At 46.5% G+C, this 26,676-nt stretch overlaps 2 protein-coding genes across 2 annotated transcripts; both read left to right on the top strand.

Annotated features, from left to right (window-relative positions):
* Nucleotides 1-929: 929 nt before the first annotated feature.
* LOC143641670 (olfactory receptor 2W3-like) lies at nucleotides 930-1,874 on the top strand. The gene has a single exon (XM_077109374.1). The coding sequence runs from the start codon at nucleotides 930-932 to the stop codon at nucleotides 1,872-1,874; it is 945 nt and encodes a 314-aa protein (XP_076965489.1).
* Nucleotides 1,875-17,456: 15,582 nt separating this feature from the next.
* On the top strand, nucleotides 17,457-18,404 carry LOC143400261 (olfactory receptor 2W3-like). Its single transcript, XM_076857557.1, has one exon. The coding sequence runs from the start codon at nucleotides 17,457-17,459 to the stop codon at nucleotides 18,402-18,404; it is 948 nt and encodes a 315-aa protein (XP_076713672.1).
* The last annotated feature ends 8,272 nt before the right edge of the window (nucleotides 18,405-26,676 follow it).

The following is a 26,676-nucleotide window of genomic DNA, read 5'->3' as shown; positions in this document are numbered from 1 at the left end:
TCCAGATTTATTCATATTTTATTTCACCATTTTTAAGAACTGAAATTTGACTTGTGAAACCTACTCAAGTCCAAGATGAGGAGGAAAATAGAAAAGTCTTCATATTTTCTTGCAGTAGTTGAACATTTTAAAATGTTTAAATATGTAATTTGGTTTGTTTTGGCATAAGGAATACAGCAGGGATCTACAACCCCCTCCTCCGCCCCAAATGTCACGTCACTCATGCCACTTATGTTTTAATTACTGCATTTTCAAGGTATGCTTAGATATATGTTAATACAATTTCTCCTTGTAGACTTTTTTTTCCTAAAAAAGGTTTATTTTCATGTTCTCTGTTTGCATGACACATCAGCTTTATTTAACACAAACAGAAACTTCTATGTTTACACCCATCCATATGTTTGTGTGTGTGTGTGTGTGTGTGTGTGTGTGTGTATTTATAGTGTATATATTTTTTAAAAAATCTGTGCATAAGTGGACTGTGATGTTCAAGGATGAGCTGCACTGGTATTTCCTAAACCCTACCAGGTGATTGTTTGGAGTGATCTTTTGTGCCTCTGAGGTTTTGACAGGAGCTCAGGAACTTGTGGCTCTGGAAGAAGCAGAGGTTGGAGCTTGGCAGGTGTGTGCCTTTCCTCTCTGGAATGACAGAGCACAGTGGTGGATATGGATGAAGATTTCAGGCATGTTCCCTGGGGCAGACCAGCTTTGCTTCTCCACATGTGACATTTACTTAACCCACAGGTGCCTCAGTTTCCTTTTCTACAATTTGGAGACAGTAATCATAGCAGAGCCTCCACACCACTGTTTAGGGCTTAGGTGAGTAAAAAAACCTGCTCTGTGCTCCTCTAAGCCTGGCGAGGAGTCCATACTCCAGCATCAGCAGGTGCCACTACTGGTGTTGACACCTCTTCTCAGGTGCAGTAGAGATGGACAGGACCAATGGCAGCACTCAGGGCCACTTCATCCTCCTGGGTTTCTCTGACCGCCCCCACCTGGAGAGGGTCCTCTTTGTGGTCATCCTGGTAGCCTACCTGCTGACCCTGGTGGGCAATAGCACCATCATCCTGGTGTCTCGGCTGGACTCCTGGCTCCACACGCCCATGTACTTCTTCCTCACCCACCTGTCCTTCCTGGACCTCAGCTTCACCACCAGCTCCATCCCCCAGCTGCTCTACAACCTGAGTGGCCGTGACAAGACCATCAGCGATGTGGGCTGTGTGGTCCAGCTCTTCCTGTTCCTGGGCCTGGGTGGAGTGGAGTGTCTGCTGCTGGCCATCATGGCCTATGACAGGTTTGTGGCCGTCTGCAAGCCCCTGCACTACACGGTGATCATGAGTTCCAGGCTCTGCCTGGGCTTGGTGTCAGTGGCCTGGGGCTGTGGAATGGCCAATTCATTGGTCATGTCTCCAGTAACCCTACGATTACCCCGCTGCGGGCACAACAAGGTGGACCACTTCCTGTGTGAGATGCCAGCCCTGATCCGCATGGCCTGCGTCAACACAGTGGCCATAGAAGGCACTGTCTTTGTCCTGGCTGTTGGCATCGTGCTGTCTCCCCTGGTCTTCATCTTGGTGTCCTACAGCCACATCGTCAGGGCTGTGTTCAGAATCCAGTCGTCCTCAGGAAGACACAGAATCTTCAACACCTGTGGCTCCCACCTCACCGTGGTCTCCCTGTTCTACGGGAACATCATCTACATGTACATGCAGCCAGGAAGCAGGTCCTCCCAGGACCAGGGCAAGTTCCTCACCCTCTTCTACAACATCGTCACCCCCCTCTTGAACCCCCTGATCTACACCCTCAGAAACAAGGAGGTGAAGGGGGCACTGAGAAGGCTGCTGCTGGGGAACAGAAAGGGGGGCAAGGAGTGAGGCCCTGAACTGCCCAGCATCCAGCCTCAGGGTCAGCTACAGTGGGGCTACTGCTGGCCTCTGAGCTGTGGAGCAGAACTGGTCTCAGCCTGCAGCTCTCAGCATCCTAGCAGGGATGGCCTTCTGAAACCTGTTTATGAGAGAACAGTACAGGGCCTGTCACCCACACCCAGGTGTGCAGACCTCACCCCACCAGCTCCTATCAGGGCCTCACTGGAAGCAGCCCCTCTCTGAGTTCTGCTTCTGTAGTTTGTTGTTAGTTCACATTGTGCTCTCACATAGGCATTTTATCTAGAATCCCCCAGCTCTATCCGGGCTCTTGGTGTGAACCACTCTCTCTTCCTGGATAGCATCAAAGGCTGAGTTCAGTGTGGTTTGGTGTTTTCTCTCCCACATTGCACCACAGGCTTACATGGTATTTCTGCCCTTTGTTGGACAGATAGATGAGTATGGTGGGTACACAAGTTTAAGAGGATGACTATAAGATGGGCCCACTGGCTGACACCCGCTCCCCATGCTTTCTTTGCCAAAAAGCAATTTCCCTGCAGCCCTGCCTGGCCTAAGTGGACAGGATATGTCAAATTTATCAGCAAACTACCTGTTATCTGCACGGAAATGCAGGTAGGAATTAGCGTTAATGAGAGGAACCCAAGAGAGTTTGAAGGGAGTGACTTTGTGACCCTTTTCCCAGGCCAGTTTCTGAAAGATAAGCATAATTCCTCCTAACCATAAAACCTGTAACAATGTATAGTTAAGAATCCAGGCTGGGCACAGTGACTCGGGAGGCTGAGGCAGGAGGATCAAAATTTCAAAGCCTCAGCAAAAGTGAGGCTATAAAACAGCTAGTGAGACCCTGTCTCTAAATAAAATACAAAAGAGAGCTGGAGATGTGGCTCAGTGGTCTAGTGCCCCTGAGTTCAATCCCAGGTACAAAAAAAAAAGTATCCAATTAGAACTGGTCAGCATGGGCCAAGGTGACATAGGGTTACCATGATAGTGGGGACTTGAAAGTCTTATGTCACCCTGTTTTCAATCTAAAGTCAAGAGGTGGACCTGGACTGGTCTTTCTGGAAACTTCTCTGGGACCCCAATAAAACTGGAGTGCAGGAATGGTACACTGTCCCTCTCCTCTCTAAGTGGACTGAGTCTCTCACTTGAGAGTGTCCCCTTCCCTGTTTTCCTATCCCTTCAGTAAACTCATGCCTGTTACTCTGACTGACATGCCTGAAACCTTTCTGATGTGATCACAGAGTCAGGGTTTGATAGTTTGGAGTCTTTTCCATGCCTCAGTTTCCCTGAAGGCCTCACACCTGTAACATCTTCTTCCCCAAACTTGGTCTTTGTCCCTGATGTCTGGATTCATGTCTGGATTAACACTCTGGATTCATGAAGATTTTCACATGTGACATTGATTTTGAACCATTTAACTCTTGAAGCATGATGATTCTGCAGTTGTGTTTTAATTTTGCTTGTGAGAAGCACCTGATGTTTGCCAGGTTCCCACCTGGTGCTCAGTTCATCTCACCTCTGTGCTTGTGAGAGTCCAGTGTGACTGGCACCCTTCCCACTGTACCCACTTGGTGCTTAAGATGTGAAGGTTGCATCAGGAGATTTGTTCAGGAGAAGAGAACCAGGATTTACCCAGGGCCTCTCTGAGTCCAATCCCTGAGGTTCCTACTGCACAGAAACTTTCAAAGTGTGAAACTTCTACATCCTTTGACAGGTGGAGACTCCCCTGGGATCCTCCACTTGCTGTGCACACAGATCCCCTGAGAGCTGGGAGGCACACTCTGATTCAGGGGTTCTGGGAGGGCTGAGGGTCTGCACTTCCGCCATCCCCCAGGTGACACTCACTACTGGGACTCAGGTCACTTTTTGAGGACCTAGGGGCAGGTCACCTTTGCCCTGAGGGCAGACACCTCTAGGGAAGAGCCAGGACAACAACACAGACCAGGGAAAGGAGGTGGGAGGTGGCCCAGGCTCCTCTGCCACCACAGCACTTCCCAGCCCTGTGCCTCCCAGACCTCCTTGGCCTGTGCAGTCCCCACCTCACCTCTCATTTCCTTCTCTCCACACCACAAGTCACAAGGTACCAGCCCTGGGGTGGGGTTAAGTGGAACCAAACCAGAGCTCCTAGGGGAGGCTTCCTGGGCTTCAGGGGAACCCGGGTGTGAATAGGCAAGTCCCCTGTATAAAGGATTAAGGGTGTGGCCGGGCTGAGGGTGAACAGGCAACTGGGCTCCCTGTGAGACCCTCCCCAGAATGAAACCCAGGAATCCTGCTGGGCTAGCCCTGGGAGGGGTTCCTGGGAATGGGGCAGAGCTCCCTGGACCCCTGGGACCCTCCTCCTTTTGGAAGAAGCTCACTAGTGTTCTGAGTGGACTCCATGCTCCCTGTCCCCAGGCAGCTTGGAAGGTGCCAAACTCCGAGCCTCTGGAAAAATATCTCAGAGAGAACAAAGTGTTGCCAATTTTGACCCCAAGGCTGGGTCCTTTCTCACTCAGAACTGTAGAAGCAGCAACAGTGTAACATTGACCAGTACCTTTTGAAATAGCTCTGAGGCTTATTTTTAAAAAGGACTGTTTTCCTTTTTCTCTTCTCGCTTTATCCCTCCCTAACTGGGGGTGGGAACAAGATTTTCTTTGAGTTATCTGTGCCTCACAGAAGCCAGATGTCTGCCAGAGGATCTAGGAAGTGGTTATCTCCCAAATTAACAAATAAATCCTAACACACCCCTAGGGAACCTGGAGATCACCTTTCAGGGCACTCCTGGAATGCAGCCTTTGAATAGCTCCTTTAAAGTCCCCCTGTTGTTCCTGCTGATGGGCAGAATCACCACCTCTGGGTCTGAAGTCCCCTGTGTTTCTCCTTTGCCAGCAAAGCAATAAAATTTATTTTCCCTTTTCTCAAAACCATGTCCTCCTTATTGAATTGGCATAGGAATTAGAACTGAGCTTTTGGTTGCAACAGAATTAAATGCCAATTGAGAAGTCAAGGAGAATTTGATTCTTGGCTAAGAACAGGAGGAGTAAAAGCTGGACTCCTAAGTAAACTTCTCAACCTTCAGATGGGGCAGCAATTAAGGTAGGGTAAAAGGAATGAGAGCGAGGGCTGGCTGCGAAGAGGAAAGACATTCCAGTGTGTTATTGTGATGACGTCAGAGTTGTCTGGTGGTCACTCTGTCAGCATATTAACTCCAGGTTCACCAGCCCCTGAAGAAGGGCTCTGGCCTTGAGCAGCCAGTCCTCTGTACAGGATTAGGGCGGGTGGAAATTCAGTGAGACCTCCCGGGCTGGCCAGAACCAGGCAGGTAACAAACGTGGTTTGCTTAACTCTGTTTCAGAGCAGGGACCTTCAGGGAAACTGGGGCCCTGGGAACTCCCTTCAAACCCTGATTTTTGCCATCAAGTCAGAAAGATTTCAGAGTGCTCAGAGTATCGGGCAAGATTTAATAGGAGGAATGGAAAGGGAAAAGGGACAGTCTCCAGGGAGAGAGGGTCCTCCCAGAGAGGACAGGACAGCATGCCCCTCCTGCCCTCTAGTTTTATTGGGGTCCCAGGGAAGTTTCCAGAATTCTGCTCAAGGCCACCTTCTGACTTTGGACTGACAACACAGGAAGTGCACGGACCTCCTCCAAGAGATGGGGTGGTGCTCACTGAGGACGGAGTCGCTGAATTTGCCCCCACTTCCTGCCTCCTCTGTTGGTTCCTTGCACTTTGAAGAGCGCTCAGCAAGCTCCCCTTTTGTCCTGGGCACACTGAAGAGAACCTGTAATAAAGAAAGCTCCTGGATTCTAGTAGGGACAGAGGGTGTCAAGATGCGAGGACAGGCAGGTAGCAGTGAAGCCAGAATCAGACAGGCAGTCAGGATAGACAGGTAAATGGAGCCAGGTCGCATCAAGGACGCCTACTGAAGTGAGTCTGGGAAGTTGAGACTGTCCCCTGAGGGACTGAAAGGCCTTCAGAGCCCTTCCTCCACCCTATCAAGACAACCTGCTGAGGTAACCTGTCCCAGGGATTGCCCCTCCCTACAGGGGGTTGTGAAAGTTGTTAATTAATGTTTCCTGGGCTGCTCCATCTGGCCCTTCCCCACCCATCTGCTTCTCACCTTTTGGTCATCCACTGAGCATCTCCTGAGGAAGGAGAGGAAAGAGAGGGAAGAGAGCAGGAGAACTCAGGAAGCCTAGGCAGGACACCCTCGCTTCCTGGGATACCAGGATACCAGCTATAGCCCCCTACTCCCTCCTGCAGAAGTCTATGTACCCCCTTTTAAATAAACCCTGTTTATATGCCTGCCTTGGTGTGCTTCTCTAATGCCATACTTCAATATGGGAGGGAGCAGAACTCACCACCCTTAACCTGTGGTATCAGCAGCATGGCTGGGCACAGACGATGTACCTACTAGATGCTAGAACCTAGAAACCTGTGCATATAGTCAGTTGATCCCAGGTTAGGACTAATGAATGATTGGGCCATCTAAGTTGTTCCCACCAGGCTTATAAAACCAAGAATAATTGGGGTCTGCTGAAAAGAGGTCTGACTAGAACCAGCTGAAAGATGATCACAATCTCACTTACTTTTTGGACCTGAGTCAGTTGCTAGATGAGGAGATTATGGCAGAAGTGAGGACAGGCCTCATGTTGTCCACAGTTTTACTGCAGAGCTGGACCTGACTCTATTCAAGGAGGACTTTTGTGGACATGGACAAACATGTTGGAGAAAAGAGCACATATTGAGTGGAATAATACATGCAAACACTGATAAACAGTTATTGGCTTCTTAGGGACATTGAGTGGAAAAGAGTTTGATTTCACATAGTGGTAACAGAAAGACACAAGGTTATGACCTTATACTTAAATTCCATCACTCCAGACTCAGAAACGCTCTTATGGACGCCCTGACCCATAGAAAAGGCGATTGTGGCCAAAAGCTATGCAACACAGCCACCTGGAGGAAGTAGCGAAGATAGCGCTTCATCCCACCGTCCGCAGGTGTGACTTGGAAGTAGCTGCGGTGTCCCTACTTGCCTTCTCACTTTTCCAGTGCAGATCAGACCTAGAAGTTGCAGTGTGTCATCAGCAACAGAGTGGCGGTGATCACTGCTGGAGAAGTGAGCACTTCTCGTTAGCTTTCTTCATTCTCCTGCAAGCCCACAGTCCTCAGGTAGTGTAAATAGGGCTGATCATAGGTGTACCAATGAAGCTCAGCTTTGACGTGAAGCACAGGTGTTACAGCTCCATTGGAGGTGACATGGACGTTTACTTGGCCAAACTTTAGTCAGGCTCATCCTTATGAAATGCACTTATAGCAAAGAACCCTTGCTATATCAGCTTAGGTAGAAATTCTGGGGCTGATCCCTGATCAGGGTCCTGGTCCCTCACCTTCCCACAGGTAGCAACTGACCATCCTGGGCAGGCTTCAGCAATCGTCCCAGTAGGTCAACTTAGCCAGAGGTCCCTTAGGCTGGTGCTTAGATTTAGCCACCTTCCCTACAGATCCCGCACCACTCCATCCCCACTTGCTGCACTCAGAGCTGAGCCCAGTCCCTCTCAGGCCTGAGCCCTAAGGCCCAGCACAGTGGTCCTTATCTATTGTTTTCCTATTTCACATTAATTACTATCACTGAATGATTCTTCTCAGCAAAAACATCACAATATTGTAAAACTGTCAGAGCCTTCTCCCAGAGACCATGGAGAAAATATGCCAGCTGGAATGATGAGCACCTGGAAGGGGAGGAATGCAGTGTCTCTTAAAGTGGCCCTTTATTATTTATTAACATTTTTAAACTTCATGGAGGAATAGTTTACTGACAATCTTTAACAATGATCTTTGGGTAAAGGAAGATATCAGTATGGGTAGATTCACTAGTAAAGGGATATCAACAGAAACGCCTGTTTTCCCTGAAAGCAACGTACAGCAGCAAATGCACCGACACAGATATCTCAGTCCAGGAGCCGGGGCGACCCTACATATGTTCCTGCGGATTTCAGATGACACACTCAGGAGGACCACCACAAATCAGAGGCCATACACAGGATGGCCAGCAGGGGGCACTCTGCTCACTGTGGAGTGTAGAAAGCCTTCCCACCGCATCAAGAACAGGGTTCTAAACTCAGGAAACTGGAGGAAGCCTTCTGGACCCGAGCACAGCACAGAGAGCAAGAAGAGACTGCAGAGGTATGAGAGAGGCCTCGGGAGGTGCTGGGAAGGAAACCCTCCAGCTCCAGGGTCCTCTAGGCCGTCTGGGGAATTAAACTGGCATACAGAGATTAAAAGAGAGGGCTGGGATATAGCTCAGTTGGTAGAGGGCTTCCCTCAAATGCACAAGGCCCTGGTTTTCAATCCCCAGCACCACCAAAAAGAGACAGATTAAGGGAGAAAAGCTATTCAGTGACTTGCATGTACGTGGGAGTCACCCTCGAGACCTAGAGAAGGGCCAGGTAACTGAGATGGCAGAGCCTCTTGAGCTACAGAAAGGGCGTGGGCGTCTGGCATGGTGGGGGGAAGGGAGCAATCCAGGGAATGAGGTTGGCCTTGCTGTGCAGATAGGTCTGTGAGTGTCAGTGTTGTGGGGGTGCAGCCCTCTTCCTGGAAGACACCTTCACTGATACAATTTTCTCCCCAAATGAGGTTCTTCAGAGCCACTCCTGTGCCTGCAGTTGCTCAAAAGAACAGCCTTTATATATGCTAGAGATTAATGCTTTATGGTAGGTGCATGTGGTGAAGAACAATGTCCACTTTGGGACAGCGGGCATATTGGGGGGGGACTTTGGTCTTCTAGAGTCATAATTTAGGGTGGCATGTGATGAGCCCCAACATCTGGTTGCTTCTTCTTTCTTTCCAAGGCACCCACTTGGGAAGGGTCTGCCAACACTGTAGGCTTCTGAAGGCCTTCTCTAGCACAGCTGATTGTCCCCAATTCCATTCTCCTTGTGCAGTCCTGACACAGCCACTGTCCCTCACTCCAGCACACAGAGGGCACTCATCTGTGTTTCTAGTTATACCCTGGTCAACCCCAGTCTGGAGGTTTACTAAGTCTACTGTGTTAACTTGATGCTGAGACCAAAATACCTGGCAAGAACTGCTTAGAGGCGCAAAAAGTCAATCTTGGCTCACGGTTCCAGAGACTTAGTCCATGGCAGCCAATGCCACTGCTCTGGGTGGGTCTTAGGTGGGGCAGAGCATCACCTTGGTGGAAGGGCATGGAGGAGGAAACCTGCTCGGGGTGTGAGATGAGCTTCTGTCATAGCAATCACTTCCTATCTGCAGAAGAGAGTGCTCAACACACCGTCACCTTTGCTTGTGGGCTATGTTAGGTTTTGTCTGCTGCTTGGGTTTCTTTTGGGGTGGGGGCTTTTGCTCAGTTTTTGCTGTAGTATTATTTATTCACATTTTACAGCATATATTTATAACATATAACATATTTGTAACATATAAACTTTTCTCTTCTCTACTTCCTGCAGCCAAGGTGTTAATGGACAGGTCCCCAGACTTCACCCCAATTCTTCTCTCCTGCTGGGCCTTCTTTTAAAAGGGCAGCTATAACTGTGCCCACTCTGCATGGTGACCCACAGTGCTCTTTGTCTTCTGACTCGGATTCAGTTCCAGGGTCATCCCCAAAGTGGACATTGTTCTTCACCACATGCACCTCCCATAAAGCATTAATCTCTAGCATATATAAAAAACTCAAAAAACTTAACACCAAAACCCACAAATAACTCAGTCAATAAATGGGCTAATGAACTGAACAGACACTTCACAGAAGAAGAAACACAATTGATCAACAAATATATGAAAAATTGTTCAGCATCTCTAGCAATTAGAGAAATGCAAATTAAAACTACATTAAAATTTCATCTCACTCCTGTCAGGATGGCAAATATCAAGAATACAGGCAACAATAAATGATGGTGAGATGTGGGGAAAAAGGTGCACTCATATATTGCTGGGTGGGACTGCAAATTGGTGCAACCACTATGGAAAGCAGTATGGAGATTCCTCAAAAAACTGGGAATGGAACCACGATTGACCCAGCTATCCCACTCCTCCGTTTATACGCAAAGGATTTAAAATCAGCAATTACAGTAATGCAGCCACATCGATATTTATAGCAGCTCAATTCATAATAGGTAAACTATGGAACCAACCTAGGTGCCCTTCAATAGATGAAATGGATAACGAAAATTTGGTATGTGTATATTCAATGGAATATTACTTAACTTTAAAGAAGAATGAAATATGGCACTTGCCAGTAAATGGGTGGAGCTGGAGTATATCATGCTAAGCAAAATAAGCCAATCCCAAAAAACTGAAGGCCAAATATTTTCTCTAATATGTGGATGCTGATTCACAATAAGGCACTAAGGAAGAATAGTGTTACCTTAGATTAGCTAGAGGGAAGTGAAGGGAGGGAAGGGGAGAGATGTAGTGATAGGAAAGATAGTAGAATGAAACAGACATTATTACTGTATGTATATATGTGACTGCAGGACCAATGTGATTCTGCAACATGTACACTCAGAAAAATGAGAAATTATATCCCATCTATGTATGATACATTGAAGTGCATTAATGCATCCTACTGTCAGGTATAACCAATTAAAACAAACAAAAAAATTAAAAAAAAATTGTTTCTCTGCCATCATAAAATTCCAGTGGTTTTGATTGCTTTCATTTTCATTGTTTTTATTTTGGAGAATGCATGAAGAAATGTGGACATAGGTAGCTACAGTGTGCTGTGGAAGCCCTACACATCTCCTTGGGAGTTTTAGTCGGAGGTCTCTTCACTATGTGACCCAGGCATGGCCATGGTGCAGAGTCACCAGCAGAGGAGTGCTGTCCTGAGGTCCTGAGTTGGAGACTGGTTCACCCCTCAGTGTGACAGCTCTACGGACAGCCAAGCTGAGAGCCCCGGAGAGCAGACTGGAGATGGCTGACTAAGGCCTTCAGGTAGGACAGCCCAGACAGCAGTATTCTTAAATTTTCAAAATCAAAGGGGAATCCACACTTGACACATACCATGTAGCTGTCTGTGAAAAGGTCTTGCTGCTCCTCACAACTTTGAAGGAGGCTCCCTGGCATGTGAGAGCAGGGAAGCAAGGGCCAGCGATGTGTGAGGCACTTTGTGCTCATAAAACTGGCCCCAAACAGCAACAGCAAACAGCAAAGCCAAGCAAGGGAAAGGAAAGATGCACACAGAGGGTGGGAAGGAGAACTGGCTTCAGGAAGCCAATTTCAAATTGTATTAGAGAGGATATGTGCTGAAATAAAAATATGCTGTGCAGAGATATTCAGTTATCAAAGTAAAATATATTCCTGCTAATTAAAAATATGGTAAGAAATTCAACAGAAGGGCTCGATGATCAGAGTGAGGAAATAGTCCAACAAGCAATTTATAATCAGAAAGAAAGGAAAATAAGAGGAAAAAAAACAGAAAATTGATACAGAAGATGGAACACTAAATAATAACAATACTCTTAAAAGTTGGGGGCTGGGATTGTGGTTCAGCAGCAGAGCGCTCGCCTAGCACGCGTGGGACCTGGGTTCGATCCTCAGCACCACATAAAAATAAAGCATTGTGTTGGGTCCATCTACACCTAAAAAAATAAATATTAAAAAAAGTAGAAAATAGAGGAAAGGAATCACTAATGGGATCAGTTAACAGCGTTTACATCTGAAAGTCAGGTATTACCACATTAAAGGGCTTTCTGAGACCATGGTAAGGTGGTAAAGATGGTTTACTATTCATAATATGCAAGGAAAGCAATTTCTCCATAAGCTTCTGCAGAGGCTAAAATGAAGAAGTTCAATGGCTTTCAGTTTCTCACCAACAAATTGAAATTGAAAATTTCAAAGTAGAATATTGTCGCTAACCCAAATGTCATTCACAGAAAGGCTAAAATAAATATTTTTAAGGTCATAAAAGTTTAACTTCTCTAGGAAACTTTTTAAAAGACTCTGTGTTTCTGGAAAAAATAGAAAATATGAGGGAAGAAGATGTGAGTTAAGGGGCTGCAGGTCCAACAAGCAGCCGGGGAAGGTCTGGGAGCTGAGGTGGGGCTGTGCCTGTGGCGTGGAGGAGGTCTACCAGGGCCTAGCAGGCCGAGCTGACCCCAGCAGACACAGATATCAGTCTAGACTCATATACAACCTGATGGGTGACTTTTCTGAGGTGTAGATAAGTTAGGCAATAGTTATCCTGTAGATTTCACACTCTCAAGGTATAATTGTAGTAAAATATGTTTGTGCATGATCATTAACTTGAAATGTCTTCTCTCTGCTCTAAAGAGTAGGAAATAATTTATTCCTAACCCACATTTGTGTGACCTTATATGTTTTATTCTGGTTATTTATAAGCACTGAATCCTCTATTGGGAATATCCAACTCTCCATTTTTGTATATTCTGCTGATTTCCTGTCTGTAGCAGTATTTCTTTTCTTTTTGATACAATCTTAGTTTTTCCATGTGACGTATTTACTATTCTTCTTGCTATAATATTAGAGAAACAAGAATAAATTTCAGTATTTCTAAGTTGTGTTCTAGAACTCTGCTCTGGGGTCTACCAAGGGGAAGAAGAGGGAGCCATTGCAGACACTAAGACTAAATGACTAAATGCTCCCATCACATCCAGTGTGGGAAGTTCAGTGCTCAGAGCATGGACAGTTGATGTTTGGGGACCTACACAAAGGAACTGCAGCAAGATCCCTGTTTTGGAGAGAATGTGCTCAGCAAGTTTAGAGCACAAACTTGTCCCCCATCTCCTGGGACAGAACTGGGAGCCCTGGGACTCATTAAGCTCTCTGCTTCTTCCTCTAGTTGCTGTCAGGCAATTAGCATGTTTTCTGTTTCTTGTGTTCTCTGTCTCTCCTGGTGCAGCCTGTCTGTTGAACTGAGCAGGAAAAGACAGCCAAGGGTCTTCTGTTTGCTTGGAAGCGTAGGAATTGCAAGGTGATTTGTTAGTTTTTGTTGCATGCAGTACTGGGCACTGAACCCAGGGTTGGTCCACCACTGAGCCACATCCCCAGCCCTTTTTATAGTAAGACACGGTCTTGCTAAGTTTCTGAAGCTGGCCTGGAACTTGTGATCCTCCTGTGTCACTCAGCCTTGTAGCTGGAATTACAGGCAGGACTACAGTGCCTGGCCAAATTGAAGATTTTGATTGATTTTTCTGCCTGGTTTTATTTGAGAAATGTATTTGATGATTCCACTTTCATGAAATTGATGCAATCCCACTGGCAAATCTCTTTATTTACTTATTTATTTTTTTTGTTGCCACAAACTCGTATTAATGAATTAGGAATATACTTACATAAATAAGTTTTTAAGTAACATTTCCTAGTGAACTTCTGAATCTCTGTGTTAATTAAACTACAGATGTGGGCTGACTTTGCTGTTTCATTTCGGGAAGAAATTAGCCTCAAGAATTCATGCTGCTCCCCAGAGAACATGCCTGCTGATGCCCACGTGAGTCCATGGGAAGACTCAGGGGAGCCTTCCTCTGCCCTGGGCATGATAAGAAAGTGGAGATGAGGGAGCATTGTTCTCACATCTTTACCCACAGGTGTGGGTTGCAAGGCTTGTGACAATAAATTAACACTGGAGGCTGGGTGTGGTGGCACATGCCTATAAATCTAGCAGCTGGGCAGGCTGAGACAGGAGGATTAGAGTTCAAAGCCACCCTCAGCAACAGCAAAGCTCTAAGCACCTCAGTGAGACCCTGTCTCTAAATAAAATACAAAATAGGGCTGGGAGTGTGGCTCTGTGATCTTGTGCCCCTGAGTTCAATTCCAGGTATTAAAAAAAAATTATGAAAATTATGGATTACTCCACATTTTTGGTTTAAAGAAGCTGATTAGGACAAGGAAAAAAAATACAACTCTGGTTTTCTTGTTTTCTGTCACAGGCCAGAGGAAAAACGTGGTTGAACAAAACAGAAATGTGACTGATTCCCTGTAATTTCTCCTCTGTCCCTCCCTTGAGCCCAGGGATCCCATGGGAATATGAATGCCCTGGAGTACCAAGCCCTGTTACTCTGGGTCCTCTTCCCGCTGTCTCTGAGGATCTCTCTGGGGAGACTACCTGTCTGATGTCAGCTTCACAAAACCCTTGTCCTCAGGGCCACTGAGGCTCGCTGGAGTCCAGTAGGCAAGGGGAAGCTCCAGGGTCCCTTCTTCTTTCTCTCCTAGTGTCTCTGCTGCTTTGTGGCACAGGAGAGTCATTCCCACCAGCTCAGGCTGGGCCTATTCTGGAGAAAGATCGAGGAAACAAATGGGCATCGGAAATCACAGGGCAGAGGGCTTTGCTGGAGTCAGACCACCCCTCTTCCTCCTTCCACAACCAGCCAACCTCAGCTGCCTTGGTAACATGACATGCCACCAGGAATGGTGAGCAGGGTATGTACCTAACCTCTCTGCTGATTCTTCACTCCTTCTTCTGTGCATTGGCATGCTGACCACCGACCTCCTTGAACCATCCAGAGTGTGCAGGTAATGCCAAAGAAGGAGAGGCATGGTCTCTGTTCTTAGAGAATTTAATAGAGTGATGCCCGTGCACACCTGCAGAGTGCGTGCCACACACAGACCTACTCAAAGTCTCACAGCAGGGAAACCATGCACAGCCAACTGTCTGGAATTTATTTCTGCTAGTTAATCAAAGAACATAGGCTATAGAAAATACACTTTGAGCTACTCTTCAAATAAAATAATAGGCAAGGATATGCATAGCGATATAAAAGAGAATGGACAAAATTCGTTCATATCAATGGCCCAGAGGGTAAAGAAGATACTGAACTGCAGTAAGTTAATGAAGGGCAGTATCCAGCAGAGAACACTCTCATCTGAATTTGAAGTAAACTGGTGTGTAGAGATAGGATGGGAAAGAAGAAACCCAACCCAGACAGGAAACAGAAAACACTTTGTCATCAGCCTCAGCCCAACACAGGCTGTGGTAGGAAATCTAGATGTGAGGAAGACCAAGGGTGAGGTATGAGAACTGAATGTTGGAGTGATGTGAACACACCGCCAGCATTGGCATTGATGTGGTGGGCACCAGGCGCCAGGATCCCACGGAGTCACTGTGCTCTAGAGCAGGGTTAGGAACAGTGCTGTTTCCTGCGAGGAGTAAATGGCCCTCACAGCCAGGTTCTGAGGGGGTGGGCAGAGCTCCTGCCACTCACCTTCTCTGTGCTGGTCACACCTATTGGCACTACCTACTGCACATCTGCTACGTGGGTGCCTGATTCCAGTGCAGGAGGGAGAACCAGACATCCTCTTGTGCTCAGCGACCTCCACAGAATAAAACCTCAGGGCAGAATGAGAGATAGTGTGCAGCAGGGGAAATCAATGCCTAGGTGTAGGGACAGAGGGTGTGTAGGAAGAAGGGAGGCCCAGGGGACAGGTGGAGACCAAGGCTGCCAAAGCAGGGTCAGTGCAAGCAATCTGAGCAGTCCTAGGAGCTGCACAGAGGAGGTGAATCTGAAGGACATTGTGAAGAGTGTGCCCAGGGCTGATGGGCCAGGCAGGCTTGCATGCTGCAAATGGCCACATGCAGGCCACAGAGTTTGGAAAATTCTCAGCCCTGGAGAGTAGAAGTTGGGACAGAAGACACATAGGCCATTGATGAGGGAATGGTTTGGAAGCAAACCCGTGCACACAGCTGGGTTCTTGGAAAGCAGGCAAAGGCAGCTGGGGATTCATCAGGAGGTGAGCAAAGAGAAACAGTTGAATGTTGTAGGGGGAGAGTAGTAATTCAGCAGAGGACTGAAGGTCACGGATAATGATAGGGAAATGGAAGAAGTGGGGGAACTAGAGGAGGAGGGAAGAGCAGAGGGGACACTCAGCATAAATCCAGGCTGTGGTCCAGGTAACGCACGGGCAGGCACAGTCAGCTGAGGTGTGCACCATGGATATGCAGGGAAGTGGGAAACTCCCCAGGGTGAAGCACCAGCTCCTTGTGACCTCCCACTAGGTTTATGATCTTAGTGCAGTGAAAAGATCTGTGTCTTGCTTAGTACTGTGGCATGAGGTCTAAAATTTTGGTTTATATAAGCCTTTAAATTTCAAATATTTGAAAATGGTATCATTAATTTAAGAAGCAATCATAGCACCTTAAGTTCTATGAGATTTCAAGATGGTGTTTTATGGACTGAAATTGACCTCCTCCTACCTGGACAGTAGATGGAGTCTTAGGAAGCAGTGGTTTCAGCAAATGATACAAAGAGTGGGAAAATGGAAGTGAAGTTTGTTCCACAATCAAGGAACCTGCAGCGATGGAAGGAAAAGAGGCACAAGAGGGTCAGGTCCCCTCTGCCAAGGGCACACTTCTTCATTCTAATAGGAGGTGGAAAAGGGACAGGCTTATCTCATTAACGTCTGTCTGAGACCTGCTTATAAACATTTAGTGATCACCAAACCCCCCAAATCTGGCTAAAATATTCCTCCCTCTGGGTCCATAGGGAAGTCAGTAACCATTTCATTAATTAGTTAAAATGCAAAGTTCTCAAGCTGAACACAAGTACTAGAGAACTAGGATGAAATGACCGTAACCTCTGTCTTCCAAAACTGTCTCGGTATCCCATCATAAGCCTGGGTTAGACACCAAATCCTCAGACTCAGCCTCTTACAGGGTGACTGAAATCACAGACCCTGGAGGAATCAGGCGAGAAAACTCACATCACTCTTGATGATGAAGGGCCATAATGTGGAAAAGCCAAAATGTGGAGCTAAATCCCTCCCTCTCTTTATTTCTTTATTCCTTCCTCCTTCCTTCCTCCTCCCTCTCTCCCTCCCTTTCTCCTTCCTTTTTCCTCCTTCCCTCTCTTCCTTCCTTCTCTTCTCCTTCCTTCCTTCCTTCCTTCCTCTCTCCCTCCCTTTCTTCCTTTATTCCTCTTTCCTCCCTCCTCCCTGCCTTATTTCCTCCTCCCTCCCTCCCTCCCTCCCTTTCTCCTTCCTTTCATTTCTCCTCCTTCCTTCCTTCCTTCTTCTTTTCCTTTCTTTGAGAAATCTGGCAGGAGCCAACCTCTCCTAAAGATTGGTGATGACGAAAGTTGCCACGGCGTCCACCCAGCCTCAGGCGCATTCAGAAGGCTCATTCACAGAGAGAGGAGGGACTCCGACCCTGGTACCATGTCTCTACTTTCCTCCTGGGCTGAGGAAGAGGACAGAGGAGCTCTGCTTGGTCATGGGGAGCCTGATTCAGGGGGTTCAGATCTAGAGGAAAAATAGGGAATTTTTGATCCATTTTTAGCAAAATGTTCACAATATAGTGTTTAAAAATATATTTTCTCTTTAAGAATAGGTTTATTTTTAATTCCCACAAACTTTCTGTTTATTTTTTAAATGATATTTAGGTTTTACGTTTTGTTTTGAGTACATTCTTTTTTACCCTCGATGTATAAATACTATTGATTTCTAGTGTTAACCCAGTAAGCGATGCACATGGACAGACACGTTTTCACCAGAAGTTCCAGATTTTCTTAATATGTGACAGGGGTGCAGAGGGGCTGGGAATTACTTTTTCTTTTCTTTTCCTTTCTTTTTTTTTTTTTTTTTGTTTCAAATTCCATTTTCCTCAGGTGTAGTAGAGATGGATAGGACCAATGGCAGCACTCAGGGCCACTTCATCCTCCTGGGTTTCTCTGACCGCCCCCACCTGGAGAGGGTCCTCTTTGTGGTCATCCTGGTAGCCTACCTGCTGACCCTGGTGGGCAATAGCACCATCATCCTGGTGTCTCGGCTGGACTCCCGGCTCCACACGCCCATGTACTTCTTTCTCACCCACCTGTCCTTCCTGGACCTCAGCTTCACCACCAGCTCCATCCCCCAGCTGCTCTACAACCTGAGTGGCCGCGACAAGACCATCAGCTATGTGGGCTGTGTGGTCCAGCTCTTCCTGTTCCTGGGCCTGGGTGGAGTGGAGTGTCTGCTGCTGGCAGTCATGGCCTATGACAGGTTTGTGGCTGTCTGCAAGCCCCTGCACTATATGACTATTATGCATCCACAACTCTGCCTGGGCTTGGTGTCGGTGGCCTGGGGCTGTGGGATGGCCAATTCTTTGATCATGTCACCAATGACGTTGTGGCTACCTCGATGTGGGCACAACAAGGTGGACCACTTCCTGTGTGAGATGCCTGCACTGATCCGGTTGGCCTGCATCAGCACTGCTGCCGTGGAGGGCATCGCCTTCATCCTGGCTGTGGGCATCGTGCTGTCTCCCCTGGTCTTCATCTTGGTGTCCTATGGCCACATTGTCAGGGCTGTGTTCAGAATCCAGTCGTCCTCAGGAAGACACAGAATCTTCAACACCTGTGGCTCCCACCTCACTGTGGTCTCCCTGTTTTACGGGAACATCATCTACATGTACATGCAGCCAGGACACAGCTCCTCCCAGGACCAGGGCAAGTTCCTCACCCTCTTCTACAACATCGTCACCCCCCTCCTGAACCCCCTGATCTACACCCTCAGAAACAAGGAGGTGAAGGGGGCACTGAGAAGGCTGCTTCTGGGAAATATAAGTTTAGGAAAGAATTTATAACAAAGGTAAATTTGGGAACTCCCGCTTATGTTAAGCCTTACAAAGCTGGGGGTGTTGAACCACGATTTAGCATCACCAACATCTGTCAGAATTTCAGCAGGATTCATCACCAGCTTGTCCCCCACATTTAGTTTGCCTGGTGTGCAAGTCATGTAGGAGTACAGAAGGGCTGACACCCAGAAGCAGGACTTCTCAAGGGAAGGTCTGCTGACCACTGCTGATGCAGATATGGAGAAGGGCTGTGCCGTTCTCACAGCTATGTGTTTGGAGGAAGCTGTGTTTTCCATGCCTAGAGGGGAAAGGGAGGAGGGAAACCGCTCTTCCCTGAATGGGCTGTGGGGTGTTGAACCATCGAGTACAGTGCATTGAGGGTCTCATCCTAATTGCCCACCCTTGCAAACCTTGGTAAGATGCTGTCAACATGCAACAGAGTTTTGTTACCCTGTCACTGTCTTTCATCAAGGGAGCAACAACAGCTCCTTTGCTTGGTGCATGTGTCTGTTAGAGCTCATCACCTGCCATCCACAGTTACAAGGTCACCCTTCTGTTCCAGGCACTTGGCTGAACATCCAATCACACTCCTGCTCTGGGAGGGACAGTGACAATGGATCCGGAGGAGAAAATAGCCACGCAGCCTACATGCTGTCAATAGAATAAAACACCACCTTGGAGACAGCTGGAGGAGGGAGGCCTCAGGCAGGGTGTCCAGGGACAGTTCTGAAGCCACGTTCTGGCTGCATCTGCATGATGAACAGGAAGACCCAGGAGGTGACTCCAGCACCAGGGCCAAGTTTGCATTTCCTCAGGATGGAGTGAGCCTGTCATGCCCCCAGACAGGAAAGCAGCAGTGCCACCCGAGAGGGAGCAGAGTGCAGGGCTGAGCACCCATAGCAGAGTGGAAGAGCAAGACTTGGAGCACAACACAGGGTGTCTTGGAGGAAGTTCAGTAATGTGCACCTGGTCTTACCAGGTGTGCCATCTGCTGGGAGGGCATTCCGGCTGCAGGTGAGCAAGCTGATGTCAGTCAGAGGCAGCAGGATGGCTTGTGCCGAGGCATCAGTGCCAGGAAGCTCTGGGAGCCTCCCTGTGCTTTAGAGGTCCGGCCACAGGGACTGGAGTGGAACTTGTGGAGGGAGTGAAAACAGAGCAGGAGCAACCCCTGTGTTTTTAGCCTCACAATTAGACTATTTCTGGACACTTTCCAGATGGGAACAGCTGGAGGAGAAGCAGATGTGAATGGGAAGTAGACTGTTCTCTTAGGACAGATTATATCTGAGATAAGTTATAAACGGCCGCCTGAGGAAGCAGAAGAGATGGCTAGACACGGCATGAGCCCTATTAAGAAGGGCAGGCTGGAGGGAAAGCAGGAACTCCCCAGCATATACTCGTGACTGAAAAGCATCAGATTGTACCCTTTTATCTGGGCAGAAATAGGTAAGAGAAGTGAATTAAAATGAAGACTAAAGAAAGACAAAGTAAGGGACTAGGACTAAGCCCTAAGATGAATGCACATTTATAATCCAGGCAGAGGGACCAGGGAAGGCAGCATGGTCACTCATCTGGGGACTCTGCCAGGCCTCCCGCCCTGTGCCAGCATGTTCCCCCATCACGCCCTTGGTTCAGTGTGGCCACATGAGCGGCTTTCCCCAGTAGCACGTGGCAGACGTCATGTGGTGTCAGGCCTGGACCAGCTCCTTGAGGCTGGCGGCTACTGACTTTGTTCTCTTGGGGTCCAGCTGCGAGGCAAAGGAGCTCAGGCCAGACTGCTGAATGATGAAAGGCCAAGGAGAGGAGGGTGTTCCACACCTGCCACTCCAGCCTGCGGCCTGGAGAGGTCCTCTCATCTGAAGCCAGAGCTCAGAGCATGCATGCTAGCAAGTCTCCTTAACAGGCTGCACACTGAATAGGGACGAATACAAGTGTAAAAAATTGAAGACTCGTGAATAATAAATATCACAGTTATTTTAAGACATTAGTGTTGGCATCATTTGTTTTGCAGCCATAAATAAGAAACTTTGCTTTTAAAACCTGACACTGGGGCTTAGAAAGGAAATTGATAAACGAGAAACTGGAAGGTTTTGTTTAACCTTTAAAGTTAAAGATGTGCTTAATGTGTCTGTAAGTTGAAGCAGTGTTTCAATAAAAGGAGACTCTCTCATTGCCAAATAGAAGGTCTAATATTAGGACTGAGGTGAGGATTCCAGTGGCAACCAGGAAATTTCCATTGTAACGCCCAACAGGCTGACAAGATAGTGAGCCAGAGAGATGCAGAACAGTTCTTGGGCCCATGAAGGTAATTCATGGAGCTCCTGACTGCTCCTGTTTCTTGTAGCAGTGTAAGAATTAGCCACCAGTTGAGCCCAGTGAGAGGTAGAGCCAGGGCATGGGGCGCACACTGAACAAAGGGGAGAAGGTAAAATATAGCCTGAGCTGGAAAATTGATGTTTTTTTTTGTTTTTTTTTTTAAACTGATGATTGAACCCAGGGGTGCACTAACCACTGAGCTATGTCCCCAACCCTCTTATATATTTTATTTAGAGACAGGGTCTCACTGAGTTGCTAAGTGTCTTGCTGAATTTCTCAGGCTGACTTTGAATTCACAATCTTCCTGCCTCAGCTTCCTGAGTTCTGGGATAATAGGCGTGCACCACCGAACCGGGCAAAAATTGAAGGTTCTTTGCAAGCAGAAATCTCTTTTTGATACTGTTGCCTGTTCTTTTGTCTTTTGTGGGCATGCATTCAAAATGAGATAAACCAGCACATTTTGTAGGTTTTCTTGAGAGGCATGTTCTGTTAGCAAACAGTGAAGTGCTTCCAGGCATGGGGCTTTGCCTAGTGTGTGTGACCAAAGACAAACATTTCTCCATCTACAACCTACACTTTGTAGGTTATGTTAGCCTTGCTTGCAAATGTTTTTTTAACAGGGATTGGAATTCCTGGAGTGAGGGATAGAAACCTATATGTATAATATTTTATCATCAGAGAAACTCCGAATTAGGAGTAAGTATTTACAATTTTAAATATTAAATTTAGACTCCAAGATGACGAGTTACCCTGGTTTCAAATAATGGAGAGAGAGAATTTCCACTACATGAAGAGCAGCTGTCAGAAACCACTATATGATAAGGAACAGGTGCAGGGTGCTTCCCCTGCCCTGGCTGAGTACTGTACAGGCCTTTGTCCCTCAGCAGGGCTTGCATGCTGGTTTCTCAGGACCATTCTGTAGCTTTGGAGAGGAACGCCTGAGGGGGAATGCTGCTCTCCTGGCCTCTCACCAAGGGCGCCTTCCACCCCGGGACTTGATGTTGTTGATACCGAGCTCACTTCCACAGTGGAGGCAGAATTGTCAGGTCTCCACAGTGAGGATCCTCCCTCTGTCCTGCACCACAGGACCTCTACACCCTGTGGCTCACTTCTCCACCTGAGCTCTTACTGCCTGGGCAACCTTTGACCTTTCACTGTCTCTGGTTTAAATCTTTGCTTTTAAAGCCGGTTTCATAGCTGGAATCGTGCAGGAGGGACCCTTGTGAGACCAGCTTCTTTCACTTGGCAACATGCATTTGGCAAACACCCTTGCCCTGGTTTCTTTGTCCCTCTGGATGATACTCCGCTGTGGGGGAGCCACACTTTATCCATCCACCTCTTAAACAGTGTCTTGGTTGCTTCCAGTTTGTGGTGAATGAATGAAGCCATATTCTTATGAAGATTTTGTGTGGCTCTAAGTTTAGAAATCAGTTGGGTAAATAGTCAGAAGTGGACCACATGAAGAACATGTGTGTCTGCAAGAAACTGCCAAAGCACCATCAGAATGGCTCTCTAGCTTTGCATTTGCACTAGCAAGGACAGAGCACCCTTTGTGCTGTGCATGGGAAGGACACACCATTCTGCTCATGTTTTAGGCTCCTTCTGTCAGGTGTGTAGTGGTGTCGCACAGATGGTTTAGATTTCATTTCTCTAAGGAAGATGGTGACTGGCACCTCCTCACATGCTTGTTTACCGTCCATGTATCTTCTGAGCTGAAGTGTTTTTCAGATCTTTTGTCCATTTTAATTTTTTTCCCTTTTTTTCTTGTTTCCTTTTAGGAGTTTTAGTATATTTTGAAAACAAGTTCATTATCTATGTATCTATCATCTTTTGGTTCTGGAAAAAGATTCCAGGGCTGAAAACAGTTACAGCCCCAGCTCTTTTTTATTGTGAGACAGGATCTTGCTAAGTTGCTGAGACTGACTTTGAACTGTAAACTTCCTGCCCCAGCCTCCTGAGTTGCTGGGGTTATGGGTATGCACCACTGTGCCTGGCTACATATGTAGTGTTTTTTTTTTTTGGGGGGGGGGAATATTTTTTAGTTATAGATGGACATAATATCTTTATTTTTATTTATGTATTTTTATGTGGTGCTGAGGGTCGAACCCAGTGCCTCACACGTGTGAAACAAGTGCTCTACCACTGAGCTACAACCCCAGCCCCGACATATGTAGTGTTTTTACAAATATTTCCCTCAGTCTGTGGCATGCTTTCCTCCATGGCCTTTGAATACTGATGACTCCAGAAGTCCTTCATTTTATAAAGGTTCATTCTATCACATTCACCTTTGTTGGAGCAAGCTTGGATCTCGTATGTGAAAACTGCCAAGCCCAGCGGTCTAGACTTTCTGTGTTCTTGATGAGGCTGTAGAGTTTTGCATTTTATGTTGAGGTATATGGTATATTTGAGTTAGCTTTTCAGCAGGTGGAAGTGTCCAGATCAATCACCTTTTTCTGATGTCAAGGCCATACTCTGCCAGCAAGTAAGAAAATTCAAAGCCCACAGGACTCTGCCACAAAGACTCATGCCACAGTACACCCCTGCCTGCACTGTCCTCTAAGGAACTGACCCTGTTTGCCCTGCCTTTCCTCAGGCAGGCTGTGGCCTGATTATAAACTGTCCTTCAAATGCTGAGCTCAGTCGAGTTTGTTTCTTTGGAAACACATAAATAAAAATATCATTGAGTCACACAATCACCAGCACCAGAAGCCTCTGTCTGAAGAAGGCCATGAGGCAATCTCAGCTCAGAATTTCACATTTTCCCTTTGGATCTAGATCATGTCTGTTTCTTAGCTTCATGATTTTTTATTGCTCTCAGCTATATTACTTACAGTGTAAGCAATTGGTTCTTTGGTTCTTCACCTATAAAACTGGATGATAACAGGTTACATGGTATATATGGTCTGTGGGTATAAAGTTAATTTGTTATTACAAATTTCTTGGAAGAGTGCCAGTTACACACAGGATATTTAGAGCTATACCTCTTAGGTTGACTTTGAATTTTATAGAAGAGTACAAATTAGCTCACAAAATATAGTTTTACTCACCTGCTGACATCCTCAAACACACAGATTATATGGAATTATGCAAGAATCAACGTATTTTTTCTATTTTTATTATTATCAATATTATTTTTTGCAATGACAAGTGAGCTTTATTTCTTGCTGGTGTACCTCATGGTCCATTGATAGACATATATTTTGCAATGGTCAACTTTGACCAGTTAGCAGATGCAGTACTTGTACACTTGGGGATTTTTTCCTGACAGCACTTAATCTCTATCTTCTCAGCTGTTTTCAACATGACATTTATGATTATAGCTGAGGTCACCATGCTTCATGAACTTGTTCTTCCTGTGTAACAGAAATTCTGCTTCCTTTGAATACCTGCCAGGGCCATCTCTCTTTCCTAGAAGCCCTGTTGACCATGGTGTCACTCTGCTTCTGAGATTGAGTATCACTCCTCAGATTCCAGAGTCAAGGTCATGTGGTGCTTGTTCTGCTGAGCCTGGCTTGTTTCACACAATGTCCTCCAGGTCACCCATTGTCACTAGTGAGACTGTCCCTCCTCTCTAATGCTGAGTGGTACGATGTCTCCTGCACACATGTGTTTTCTCAGTCCATTCATTTGCTGACACACACCTGGGTTAATTCTGTGCCTTGGCACTGGGAATGACGCTGTCATAGCTAGAGACATGGACTTTCTTTGACACACTGACTCATGTGGTTTGAGGACACATCCTGCCAAGGACTGCTGCATCCTTATGGTAGTTCTACCTTAGGTTTTTCTGGATCCACTATCCCTTTTCCCAAAGTGACTGCACCAATTGTCATTCCCATTAGCAAAGTGTGTGAGTGTTCCCTTTTTTCTCTGAACTCTCACAAACTTGTAGCTTCTGTTTTTTGAAAATAGCCATTCAAATAGGTATGAAGTGAACAAATAAGTATGAAGTGGCATCTCTGTGACTTTAATTTGGATTTCACTTATGATTGATGATGTTAAACATTCTTCAAACATCTGTTGATCCTTTGTACATTTTTTAGTGGAATACTTATCATATCACTTGACCATTTAACCATTAGATTATTTTCTTGCTATTGAGTTGTTTGAGTAATATGAATAATTCAGCTCCAGTTCCCCTGATCTTGTCCAACATATTTACAGTCATACAGCATATATTATCACAGAAAAAAAATGTCTAATATTTTTCATTCTGCTAAGAAATACTGAAAATAAGGTAATCAAATAGAAATGCAAATCAACACCAGGAGGCACCTCACACAATCCAAAATCATTACAGTCAACATGTTATTAGATCCAACCCAGCTCCCTGCAAAAGAGTCACCAAATTCTTAGAAGAAACAAAATACAATGATTTGCATTACAGTTACTAAAAAGAAGGCAGAATGTGAAAACAATTTTGGAAACAATTTGTATTTTTATATTAGTCTTGTATAATTTTTAGAATTTCAGTTGGATTTTAAAATTTGCACAGTAATATTTCAGGAATTAGAAAAAAATAACCCATGGCTTTATTTATTTATTTTTATTTGCTATTTTTTTTTTCAATCAAAAAATGGAGAGACAAGATTTTTAAAAATTCTCCTTTTCATAAAGAAGCATGACTTTTTCTCTAGGTCGCAGTAGTTTGAACATGTGTCTGCATTTTTATGCTGATTGAATTATTGTCAGGGTGGTGGCCACTCCATCAAGTGTGAAATCTCAGCTGCTTGGCAGAGGAGAGTGGGAAACCATCACCCAGGAGTGTATTCCCTATGTGACCTCTGCTGTCACCTGCCAGTAATGGGGTTTCCACATCTTGGAGAGGAGAAGAGAATGAAAGCAGTCCTCTCTGAGGCAGGCAGGCATGTAGGCAGCCAGGATTATGATCAGCTTCTAAACATCGTTCAGTGGATGCACCATGTTGGTGCCAGAGACCCAGACCATCAGGGGGGCACCACATACCTTCTGAGATCTGTGGCAGCTCCCAGGTGTTTTCCAAGAGCACCCCAGGGTGGCCTTCACTGTCCCCACCATTCCAGAAACCAAACAAGCCTCTTACTGCCAGTGGTGCAGTCATATACACTCTGAAAAGGTTGAGTGACTTCTGCCTTTTAGGGAATGCTGCCTTCCACACGGGGTGCTTCTGGAAGGCATTGTCAGGAAACAAAGGTCAAAGGTGGGACTTGGTTTCCTATCAGTTCAGATGAACACACAGTGATTACATGGTTGCGTGTGGAAAAAAAAAAAACAAACAGTGTTATTCTACAATAAGAAAAGATGGATTTACCTAGTAACTTGGTGAAAGTGTTGGAGGAGAAACTTACTCCATGTGGGGGAAGGTGGAGTAGAGGAAGGGTCAGGTGCCAGCTGCCCCTGAGCTGAGATCCCAGCAGCAGGAGGATTGCTTCCTAACAGGGTGATGGAGGAAATTCACTGGAATTCAGCATTGGACAGTAAAATAACTGTAGAGAGACATTTACAGGTTTTGAACATGGAACAAAAAGTACTGCATTAGAGATGAGCCAGTTTTGCTGGCGGGGGAGTCTGATCCATCCCCCCACTTCCCTTCAGGCAGCCAGGGAGGGAAACACTGGCAATGAACTTGGCACCTGTTAACCTGTGGAAGAGAGGGAGGTGGATCTCAACAGACCCAAGAAAGGCAGCAAGTTGGTGATGGAAAGATGCTGAGCATCTCTGGGCGGGCCCTGGATACCCAGGCCTGAGGGCACCCTTGGCTGCTGGGAGCTGGTGCAGGCGTCTGGGAGGAGAACAGAAAGTGTCCAGACCCCGCATCTGCACTCCAGGCCTGACCCTGGGGAATGTGCATGGTGGTGGAGTATGTGCAGCCTGTGCAGGGACTGGGGAGGTTTCTGAGCTTGGGCTCCAGGGAGTGCACCGTGTGTGTGTGGTTTCATTTTTATCACTTTTCTTCCCCTCATCTGTTATCTGCCCTGTTCTGACTTGG

This window comes from Callospermophilus lateralis, chromosome 5, assembly GCF_048772815.1.
Source record: "Callospermophilus lateralis isolate mCalLat2 chromosome 5, mCalLat2.hap1, whole genome shotgun sequence".
In the NCBI taxonomy this organism is placed as follows: Eukaryota; Metazoa; Chordata; class Mammalia; order Rodentia; family Sciuridae; genus Callospermophilus; species Callospermophilus lateralis.
The sequence above is the reverse complement of the archived record's forward strand: the minus strand, read 5'-3'. Positions and strand labels throughout refer to the sequence as shown.